The sequence below is a fragment of the Brienomyrus brachyistius genome, chromosome 21, assembly GCF_023856365.1.
Source record: "Brienomyrus brachyistius isolate T26 chromosome 21, BBRACH_0.4, whole genome shotgun sequence".
Classification (NCBI taxonomy): Eukaryota; Metazoa; Chordata; class Actinopteri; order Osteoglossiformes; family Mormyridae; genus Brienomyrus; species Brienomyrus brachyistius.
The window spans coordinates 18,032,124-18,043,580 of record NC_064553.1 but is presented as its reverse complement, the minus strand read 5'-3'; the positions used below and the strand labels follow the sequence as shown (position 1 = coordinate 18,043,580).

At 42.1% G+C, this 11,457-nt stretch overlaps 1 protein-coding gene across 1 annotated transcript; it reads left to right on the top strand.

Moving 5' to 3' along the window:
* Positions 1-2,239: 2,239 nt before the first annotated feature.
* mrps22 (mitochondrial ribosomal protein S22) lies at positions 2,240-8,256 on the top strand. The gene is made up of 8 exons (XM_048989194.1): positions 2,240-2,660; positions 2,957-3,114; positions 5,830-5,994; positions 6,281-6,424; positions 6,584-6,667; positions 6,756-6,901; positions 7,397-7,505; positions 7,907-8,256. The coding sequence occupies exons 1-8, from the start codon at positions 2,534-2,536 to the stop codon at positions 7,994-7,996; spliced, it is 1,023 nt and encodes a 340-aa protein (XP_048845151.1). The 5' UTR covers positions 2,240-2,533; the 3' UTR covers positions 7,997-8,256.
* Positions 8,257-11,457: the final 3,201 nt, after the last annotated feature.

The following is an 11,457-nucleotide window of genomic DNA, read 5'->3' as shown; positions in this document are numbered from 1 at the left end:
TGGGATGGAAAAAGGGGTAGAAATGTGTCCCTTTGTCACTGGGCTATACCCTCAAGGGTCTGTCAAGCCTTAGCTGTAGGTAATTGTACCTTTTAAGGTACATAAATGTTCACTGATCATCATTAATTCTGTTTGTACCTTTATGATGTTCCTCGAAGTCCATTTCTGTACCTTAAAAGGTACAATTACAACGGTACAGCTACAGTACAGCCCCCTCCCCCACCCCCAATCTTACAAACTTAAAATCATGTAAGTTCCTCTAAAACTGACCGGAATGCATAATTTGTATTGTCGTTTCTGAAAAAATAACGCATTCGTTCGCCTTGTGCACTTGAAGCGAATATTTCTAGAAATCCTCAGTTCCGTGGTGGTTTCCCGTCTAAATAAATAAACGAATGAATAAATTAGGTCAATGGTACAGTGTGTGAACCAAATTCATTCGTATTAATTTGAAACATCAATGCACCCATTGCTGTTGGTCGGAGTATAGCTACGCTGTTAAAGGGTTTGGCTCATTTGTGAATCATTTGTCACAAATCCTCTTTTTCCAGTAATATTCTGACTTACGGAAAACAAAGAAAAAGGATTATCAGAATTGGTAATTAGTTATCTAGGCCTAATTATTTTAGATCTGGGGATAAATGGGTAATTAATATGATGCTTTTAAACTTCCCTCACTTGTTCCCGTGACCGTCTGGTGCATGCCTGATCATCTCAGCAGCGGGGGTTACCTTGACCCTGCCTAAAGCCTGCGCAATCTCTTCCGTGGTTTTAATCTCACGCACTTCGACACAACAGCAGTAGTTGTTTTTTCCCACGTTAAGAAAGGATGTGAAACCAGCCGGATTTCGAGCAGGCAGGATAAACGCAGTCGTGTCACGGCGCCCTTGGGGTTGGATCCTCCAAACTCCCTGTCTCTTCGCTTCCTATCGGAAGCTGTCCTCCTCAAACTCCTCAAAGAATTCCAGCGCTGAGGGACAGGACGCCTGCGGGTCAACCGTTTCTCAGATCATCCCCCTCCCCAACCCAGTGCTGCAATATCCACAGCTGACCAGACCATAACCCCAACCCACCAAATACTCTGTTACATTCATGCTCCTCCCAACAAACTCCCCAGACTCCATCCATCCAACTTCTGCTGGTCAGAATTCCTTGACCTTCACTATAGTCCAACCATGTCACCAATATGTTATATACATTATGGATTTGCTTGGATATTGATTGATATTGAGGAGGTCATAAACGACTACCCTGCTACTATAGGTCAAGATTTATATTAAAGTGATTCCCGTAATATCGCCCTCAACATTCGCTGGGGATTTGAATTTTCCTTTGGTCGCCTCTTCGTAAAAATCTGCGAAAATTATTATATGATTATTATTGAGAAACGAGACGGAGTCAGCTGTCACGTAATAAAAGTCTCGAACTCACTTTGGTTCCCCTCAAGGCGAACTTGAACGAAGGAGAAATGTATTGATAATTCTAAATTCAATGAAAGATTCGTACATTTACTGTTTAGACCAACTACCTGGATGTTTTCTTTTTTATTATTTTATTTTTTTGGAATAGCCTACAACCCACAAGTTAGCAAAGTGTACAACAATAGCCTATTCTACAACTCTCTTACTTTATAAATTACTTAATTTTTTGCATACGACAATTACGTATTCATGTTTAACCTTTGTTTTGAAAATTCATCCAGAAGCACGTGCGATGCTTTGTCGTTCATCTTTTCTCCGCGTCAATGCATCTATATCAATTTCACTTCCCGAAACTGCTGTATACACAATCACTGTTGCACCTGACATGTTACCATCGCTGTTTTCTTTTACCTGAAATTTAAAGCGCATTGCAGCAGAAGGTTGTGTGAGTCATGTTTTTAGGAATGTCACCAGTCAGATTTAATAGTCTTATACAACGAAAGAACTCTGCTGTACTCCACTTAAACTCAATGACTTTAGCATGTGGTAACACGATTTTCTGTATGCCAAGGTGGGGAAAATGTTTACTAGATTTGTAATTATCATATTCTGAATACTTGAGGGGAAATTATTAGAGACCTATATAAAATTTGAAATAGTTATTACTGATGGTGATATTTGCGCCATCTAGTGAATATAGATAATGGCTTTTAAGTTACCTTAAATCAGTTAAGCATTTTCACAGAAACATTATAATTATGCATTGATTACCATGAAAACTATTAACCATCTTTATCGCTATGAGAAATGTATTATCTAGCCTACCAGCAGTGTAGGCGTGTAATATCTTTTCCCATTCTAGGCAAGTTTATTTTCAGTGTAAACCAAAGTTTCTCAAAAGATTCTTGAATTCCACGAATTTCAAGTATCTTGAACACCAAAACATGTAAGCTTTAAATGGTCGGGACTCCAAATAGATACCCTATCCATTAAACAAAGCTTCAAATACACGCGCTCGCCAAGCAAACAGGAAAACTCAAACTCCCACAATTCATTGTTCCTTTAACTGCAGGAAGGCATAAGTGGCACGGAAGCTATAGCAATTTTCAAGCATGGCAGCTTTCTGTGCCGCACGGGGTGTATTTAGATTATCTTCGTGGCTGAGAAATGTCGATTCCTGTTCTCCAACACAGATCGCTTATGCGAGAAGAATGCTGTGCAGCCCACCCTCTGATAAAGGTGTAACGCTTTACTTCTTCATCAGCAAACGGATTTAATTTGATAAATCACTTACTGACCTTGTGCATGTCGACAAAGAAAGAAGGGATTTTGCTTTTAAATATTAGGCATTCTAGCTAAATGATGGTTAGATTGTTGTAAAACCTTGAGCACCTAGGCTATATAAACTACTATATAAATTTTGGATACACTGGTCTTAGATACCAGGTGGTAGCTGCCACCTTCTATTCATATTTCAGTGCCTGTACTGTCTCAGTCAGACATACTAATGTTGAACACTCGATGTATTCTGGTAGGAGATGGCGACATTGCGAAGGTGCAGTTTTCCGATGAAAAAGTGCAAGACATCCTCATCAGAATCACCGGGATGGATCTGCAGAAGATATTTCGAGCCGTTAAGGAGGAGTTAAAGCCACCGACGTACAAGCTCATGACAGATCAACAGCTAGGGGAGGTACAATTGCCTTCGCTTGTTTGTACATATAAGTGTCCATTTATGAACGGCGGACCCTATCAAGTATTGAAAATATATTTCTGGTTTCATACCTTTTTTGTAGATGGATTGCTTAATGACGGGAATATGTTCTGATGTCGTGGTTGTGCGAAAATGATCACCGTGAGCTACTTACACAAACCTAGATGGTATATCGTACTTTTCACAATAAACTAATTTATAAGTAGAAAGAGTACACCCTGAAATAATGATGCTATTACAATACATAGCATAAACCAGTAACAGTTACTAAACCAGCGTTCTTTACTACGGAAGCCGAGAACGACTGTCCTTGCAATATTTTTATTTATTTATTTTTTATGTTATATCGTGATAACGAGATACTTTAGCAGCATGGCAGCATAAGCTACAACTTTTAAAAGGGCATGCAGCTTATATAGAGTTTACATTGTTATCTCAGGGTCACTCTGTATGTCTGCCATTGTATAGATGGAACAGGTTTGTTTATATGAAATTGCTGTGTCTTTATTATCATCTACATATGTTGTATGCAGTGATGACATAACATTTCTGTAGACCATGGTGCAGACAGGCCCTGACATGCATTTCATGGTAAAACACTACATGGGTATAACATTTAATTTCAGCGTTCAATACATGGATGCACACATTAAGTAACACAGTTACACTAGATATACAAGCAGTGTTACATGTGGCATGACTGCCGTGTGGCATCACAATTTGTTCATTCGTGCAAATATTCCGAGAAAATTCTCGTCATCTCGAGATGACGGCATTAAAAAATAATTGCAGGCATGCCTGTTCTCAGCTTCTGTGCTGTACATTACTGTATGTGTTATACATGATTGGCAGAGCAGTAGGTTTGTTTACACCAGAATCACCACAAACACGTTACAACATCACGCCGTTATGACGTTACTACAACCCCAAATCAGAAAAAGTTGGGACAGGGTGGAAAATGTGAATAAAAAAATAAAGCAGTAATTCACAAATGTCCCTTAACTTTTATTTCATTGCAGACAGTATGAACACAAGATAATTCATGTATTTTTTGGTCAACATCATCTGATTTGTAAATAAACATCCATTCTTGCCATTCAGGCTTGCAACACATTCCAAAAAAAGTTGGGACGGGGGCAATTCTGGGGTAGTAATGAGGCATAATAACTAAATAATGATGTGATTTGAAACTGGTGATGTTAACAGGTGATTGCAATCATGATTCGGTACAATAGCAGCATCGAGGAAAGGCCTACTCCTTCAGGAGCAAAGATGGGCAGTTTGCCACCAAGTGCGGGCAAAAATCCTTGAAATGATGAAGAAAAACGTTTCTCAAAGAAACATAGGAAGAGATTTGGGCATTCCTCCCTCTATAGTGCATAACATAGTGAAAAGAATCAGGGAATCTGGAGAAATCACCGTGCGCAAAGGCCAAGGCGCAAGCCTAAACTGAATGGCCGTGATCTCCGAGCCCTCAGACGGCACTGCATTAAAAACTGTCATTCATCAATAAATGATATAACTGCATGGGTTCAGGACTACTTCAGGAAGTCACTCTCAAGCACTACAGTACGTAGTTACATTAGGAAATGCCAGCTAAAACTGTACTGTGCCAAAAGAAAGCCCTACATAAATAGTGTCCAGAAGCGCCTGGTCCATTGGACTTCTCTGGGCTCGGAGGCATCTGGGATGGTCCATTGTGCAGTGGAAACGTGTATTGTGGTCAGACGAATCGGTTTTTCACATCTTTTTTGGAAGAAATGGACGCCGTGTGCTGCGGACCAAAGAGGAAAAGGACCATCCAGACTGTTACCAGATACAAGTCCAAAAGCCAGGGTCTGTCATGGTATGGGGTTGTGTCAGTGCCTTCGGCAAAGGTAACTTGCACTTCTGCGATGGCACCATCAATGCTGAGAAGTATATCTCAGTTTTGGAGGAACAAATGTTGCCTTCAAGACGACGTCTTTTCCAGGGACGCCCATGCTTATTTCAGCAAGACAATGCCAAACCACATACTGCGCGCATAACAAAGGCATGGCTGCGTAAGAACAGGGTGCGGATGCTTGACTGGCTGGCCTGCAGCCCTGATTTGTCTCCAATAGAGAATGTTTGGCGCATTTTGAAACGAAAATTGCGTCAAAGAAGACCCCGTACTGTTGCGCACCTAAAACATTGTTTGCAGGAAGAATGGGACAAACTAACACCTGCAACACTTAGTCACTTGATTTCTTCAATGCCTAAACGTCTTTTAAGTGTTGTTAAAAGACAGGGGAACTGTACAAAGTGGTAAATGCTGTACTGTCCCAACTTTTTTTGGAATGTGTTGCAAGCCTGAATGGCAAGAATGGATGTTTATTTACAAATCAGATGATGTTGACCAAAAAATACATGAATTATCTTGTGTTCATACTGTCTGCAATGAAATAAAAGTTAAGGGACATTTGTGAATTACTGCTTTATTTTTTTATTCACATTTTCCACCCTGTCCCAACTTTTTCTGATTTGGGGTTGTAATTGAAAGGAAATTTTCAGCTGCATTATAATCTTAGGGGACCACTGTCGTATTCACAGTCCGTCATTAACCAAAACGTCATTAGGTGGGGTATAACTGTGTATTGTATATTTCTATATTAATACCCACATTTTAATGATGATGTGATAAGCTGTTTAGTATTTCTGTGGCTAATTTAACAGGCCAGGCAGAAGGCGATTGAGGAGGCTAAAATGAAGCTCAAGATGCCCCCAGTCCTGCCCGAGCGAAAGCCCATTAATGACATCCTGTCGCAGGACAAGTTCTTAGCCGGCATGGAAACAGCCAAGTATGTCTTCACTGACATCACCTTCCAGACTCCTCACAGAGTAAGTTTTGAATGCCGATTCAATTATTTGAAAACGTTTTAGCGCAGGTGCTGTATATATCCGCTATACGGGTTACATTCCGATAAACCTATCGTAAACATGCTTAGAAACACTTACATTAGCCTACAGTTCATGAAACACATTGAAACGGAACATATTTTATAATGAAGCATGGAATATCTTATGTAAATGAGAAATTGAACGGAGTTGGAATTTCCATTGAAATTTCAAAAAGTTGAAATATCGCGCCATGGATCATCGTAACCTATAATCATAATTCTTGCAGGAGCGTTTTGTAGTGGTGCGAGAGCCAGATGGAACCCTGCGCAAGGCTTCATGGGAGGAACGGGAGAGGATGATTCAGGTCTACTTCCCTAAACCAGGCAGGAAGCTCACACCTCCCCCCCTTTTCCAGGAAGGAAACCTCAAGGTAAGGCCGGCTGACTGTCCAGCTTCCTGCTCATGGATTAAATCCTCAACTGCACTCCAGAGGAACAGCGTTCTAGGGTGTTTATCCACTATCCAATCAGAAAGCTGCTTCAGTTCCCATGTGACCTCTGACATCAGGCCTTTCTACTGCCCTGTCCAGGTTGTGTACCAGCAAGACCGTCACGAAGACCTTCTGGACCTTTGCATCGCCCAGTTCGAACCCGATTCCTCTGAGTACCACAAGGTTTGCGTTAAACCATAAGTTCCCCCCATCAGGATCATCTGCTGTGAAGCTCCTCCCAGTCACAGCACGGTCTGTCACGTCTCTGCAGGTGCACCGGCTCACCTACGAGGACATCGATAAACGGGCCAAGTACGAGCTCCTGCGCTCCACCCGTCACTTTGGCGGCCTGGTGTGGCATCTGGTGACGGTGCGGCGTGTGGACGGCCTGCTGGTGGACATGCTGCAGAGGGAGCTGTGAGTGCCGCCCCCATCCACCCGCCTGCCCGCCACATAGCGGTTAGCGATTAGCTCTTTTTGTTTAGTCATCTTAAAACATGGTTCCACAACTGTGCTTCCAGTTAAGATGGATCCTCTGTACTGTGTGTCACCTGTCTAGACTTCCACTGTGAAATGCGAGTAGAACGTGGTTTTAGGTTAGACTTACATTTTAGATGCTGGTTAATAGAGTAGCATTGTGGCTCATTGGGTGACACTATCGGGTCACACCTCCGGGGTTGGAATCCCCTCCAATCCCCCACTCCTGTGTATGTGTAGTTGCCGTCACCCCCCCCCCCCCCCCCCCCCATGTTTCCTCCTGATACCTCCCACATCCAAACAGGTTTAGGCTCACTGGCATATCTAAATTGCCCATAACGTGTGATTGTGTGCCCTGTGTAATGGCCTGGCATCTTGCAGCAGAGTGTATTGTGATAATAAACACCGCCCCCCCAACCCCTCGCCCCCCGGCAGCATAAACGACGCTGTGAACCTGGTCGCTCTCTTCCACATGATTCACCCCCGGAGCGAGTCAGCCAAAGAGGCGGCCCGTCTGGAGGCCAAGGGCGTCGAACTCCTGAAGGTTCGTTCCCCAGACAGATCGAGGATGAGCTGTTTTCACACTGAGATACAGGAAAGTAGAAATTCCAACTTTTATTTAGGGTATTTCCATCTGGAGGGGTGTGTAAAAGGTAGCCTAAAGAGGAGAAAGACCTTCGTGTTCCTGTGACATTAATGGATTTCTGTGGGATTATGTGTAGCAATTTCCAGTATAATTTTCACCTGTGATTTAACGGTCTCTTTGAACGACTGAGCTGATCTGTTTTGATGTAGAACAGTATATGTCCGGTGTTAGACTGTGTGCCAGTTGTACCATTAGTGGGATCCACACCGGTGAGATAAGCTGATGAGATCTACTGATTTCAAGAAGCTTAATCACCATAGTCAGGTGATGCTGATCATCTTCATTCTTCTCCACTGAAGGTCTACGCCAGCACGGAATCTCAGCGGGGGGGTTACATCGAGCTAGCCCTGCAAGCCCATCAGCAGATGCTGCAGGAGAACGCTTTGTAAGCCACCCTGTGGAGGCATGATGGTGCCTTAAAATGCCATTGGTCTGCTTGTGGTGACGCAGGATCCATCCCCCTTGCTGTGTGACACTGATGGACACATCGTGAGCCTGCGTACCCTGTAGCAGGGGACTGGGTGACCTTTGCCCCGTTGTTCTCTTGGATTTACAAGTGCGACCCTGACCTTGTAGGGTGTATTTTGTCTAGCAGTGTTTCAGGATGGGCTCCTGTGTTTGTAAATAAAGATGTTGATGCTTTGTTTTACCAGTTTAATTCTTCCCCTTTCATAATATCGCCTGTGCTGGGTGCCTGCTTAATGCCCATGTGCTTAGCTTAACATAAAACATTTCACATGCCTGATAAACCTCATTGGTAAACCAGCTCGTTCACTAAAAATATAAATATTGATGCTAGTGGTTTGTCTCTTAGTATCCTGTTATAGTGTGTGATGGCAGTACGTTCCAGAAAGGAAAGCAGAAAGTTAACTAAAGCTAAAATCAGCTCGTTAATCTGGATAAATATCAATATATATACGAGACTTGTAATCAATATATAAAATAGTTTTTTTTTTTTCTCTTCAACATCGTCATAAAATTAGGTTGACGGCATCAGTATGGTTAATATTTTTACCACTTAGAAAATGAAATAAATGCATTGCTGCCCTATTCCAACGTGTTTTACTATACAGCTCTGGAAAAAATTGAGACCACAGCAAAATTCAGTTTCACTCATTTCTCAGTTTATGGGTTATGCACTTGTATAAAATACACGTTTTTTTCTTTGCAAATTCCAGCCTGACTTTTCTCTGCTGTTCGTTAATGAAGGGCTTCTTCCTTGCTTTATGGGACTTCAGTCCTGTTTCTAGAAGCTTGTTATGAGTTGTCCTAGCAGTGCACTTCACACCTGCACTTAATGTTTCCCAGTCTTTTTGAAGGTCGCTTGAGGTCATCCTGAGATTTATGAGGCATTGTCGGATAAGTTGACGGTCGTCTCTGCCATTAGAAAATTGCTTCTGCCCTCAACCTGGCTGGTTTTAGGTTATTGCCAGTGTCTCCTGCTTCACCACATTCTTGTGTCATGCTGTCTTACAAACTTTGAGCCTGGAAGCAGCCTGCCTCGCAGTGTAGCTTTCTGCCAGCAGAACCAGGGTTAAACCGGTATTTAAAAATTCAGATTTAAAAAAACATATAGAGTGGTCTCTTACATTTTTCAGAGCAGTAATACTCTATATATGTGTTTTTTAGTCTACTGACATCACCAAGTCTTACTGAACTTGAGGGTGTCACAGATAAGGCTGGTACATGGACAGAATCAATGACCACCCTAGCGATGACCTCATCTTTACCAGCCCAGAACTTCACCTCTACCGCCAGCAGATCACACCCGCGAGCCACAGCAAGCTCACCTCACATCTGCCAATAACATTAGGAAATCCTTTCCCAGCACTGGTGGATAGAGTACCTGAAAATCATACCTAAGTTCTAGTAGACAAACCTTATTAGGAAAATGACTGGTAAAAGTTAAAAATCAACCACTGAAATACCACTTGAGTAAAAGTATCTGAAATTAATAGTACTTAAGTATGAAAAGTATTTAGCTGGAGTTAAATATAAGCTTAAGTAAGATGTAATAAAAATTAGGTACAATAACCTGTACCAGTTTCCCAAATAAAAACTAGATGCTGTTGGAACGACAATGTTTTCCGCGGACAGCCCATCACCCCTCCCCACATGTAACCCCTACTCCTCCCATGACCTCTGAACCTCTATAATCTCTACCCCATACCCACTCTCTCCACCTGTCCAAAAAAATCTTTTTTAATAGCCCAGCCTTGTGTGACTTGTCTCAGTGTTAACAGGTTCACTAGATCTGTCTCTCGCTGTCCTTTCATGTGCCACTGCTATGTGACACTGCTCCTATCTTTGTGTCATTTGTTTCCAAATACTCTAGGAGATTCTCTGTTCACAAGATAAAGTGTCTTCTGCAGACACCCTTTCCATCTTTTGCTCTCTTCTAGTGCTGCTGCTTCAGTCTTGAGGAGATTTATCACAAAATGAAATCAGGTGTAGACCTTCATCCATATAATGTTTTTGTGAAGTAATTATATAATCATTCAAATACCACATACACAAATAATTATCACATTTGGTGGAATTTGTGTCAAAATCTATCCAGATCCAGGCCCTCTCCTGTACAAAGGACCTGTGAAATATGAAAAAGATCTGAAAAATATTTCTCGAATGTTTGTAGCTACACTTCTCTTTGGTACCACTATGCTTGGCTGCTTCAATTTTGGAACAAATTTAAGTTTAATCAATCATCCAGACTTTCTCCCATAAAATTTGTTTACAAAGTTTGAAAAAGATCGATCACATACCCTGTGAATTAATGTGCTACTGAGATAAATGTCTGCGGTAAGGGCGTCCCAAAACCATATGTATCCCTCAACAAGTTATTTGCAGGTACATTAACTGGGAGGGGGCGGCATGGTGGTGCAGTGGTTAGCACTGTTGCTTCACACCTCTGGGACCCAGGTTCAAGTCTCCGCCTGGGTCACATGTGTGTGGAGTTTGCATGTTCTCCCCATGTCGTTGTGGGGTTTCCCCCCGCAGTCCAAAAACATGCTGAGGCTAATTAGCTAGTTGCTAAATTGCCCATAGGTGTGCATGTGTGAGTGAATGGTGTGTGAGTGTGCCCTGCGATGGGCTGGCCCCTCATCCTGGGTTGTTCCCTGCCTCGTGCCCATTGCTTCCAGGATAGGCTCCGGACCCTCCACGACTCAGTAGGATAAGCGGTTTGGAAAATGGATGGATTAACTGGGAGAAAAAAAGTACCAGTTTGCATCTTTGAGGGTACAATTACTTGTTACTGGGGCTGTACCCTCACTGGTCTGCCAATTGTTCCCTAGCTGTAGGCAAATGTACTTTTTAAGGTACAGAAATGGATTCTGAGGAGCATTTTTGTACCATTTGCGGTATATTAATGTTATTTCTGAGTGTGGACAGGTAGTAGAATTGCGGGCTTGAACCCCCCACCGCAAAATCTAATGAGGGAGTCTTACCGGTAGGGTTGTAATGAAACTTATTTCTGGCTACAGGCAGGGACATAGATGGACATGTCCCTACCACTACTGTGGGAGTATTATGTGCGATTCGGGCGGTAAGGGGGTTTGGAACTGATTTCTCCATACCAGTGATGATAACAAACCCATACCAATCATGGCTACAGGCCTGATTACAGTAACTGTAATTCATATTTAGGCAAGCAGTTGACACAACAAGCATTTTGAATGACATATTTTAGTATTTTATCACTGTTTTAATGATCAAATAAATTGACACAATCAGGGCAACAGTAAATCATTTTGTAAAATGTAAAAAAAAAAAATCTTACTTCCTTTATTTCTACATGAAATAAAAATTAAAGCAAGCTTGCAAAATTTTTATATATGCAGTGCTCTTAATA

Bases quoted from the DNA above. Each gene is read 5' to 3' on its own strand.
- mrps22 (XM_048989194.1), top strand. From the start codon at position 2,534: ATGGCAGCTTTCTGTGCCGCACGGGGTGTATTTAGATTATCTTCGTGG. The intron at 6,425-6,583 runs GTAAGGCCGGCT...TGCCCTGTCCAG, and splicing joins TCCAGGAAGGAAACCTCAAG to GTTGTGTACCAGCAAGACCG. The intron at 6,668-6,755 runs GTTTGCGTTAAA...ACGTCTCTGCAG, and splicing joins ATTCCTCTGAGTACCACAAG to GTGCACCGGCTCACCTACGA.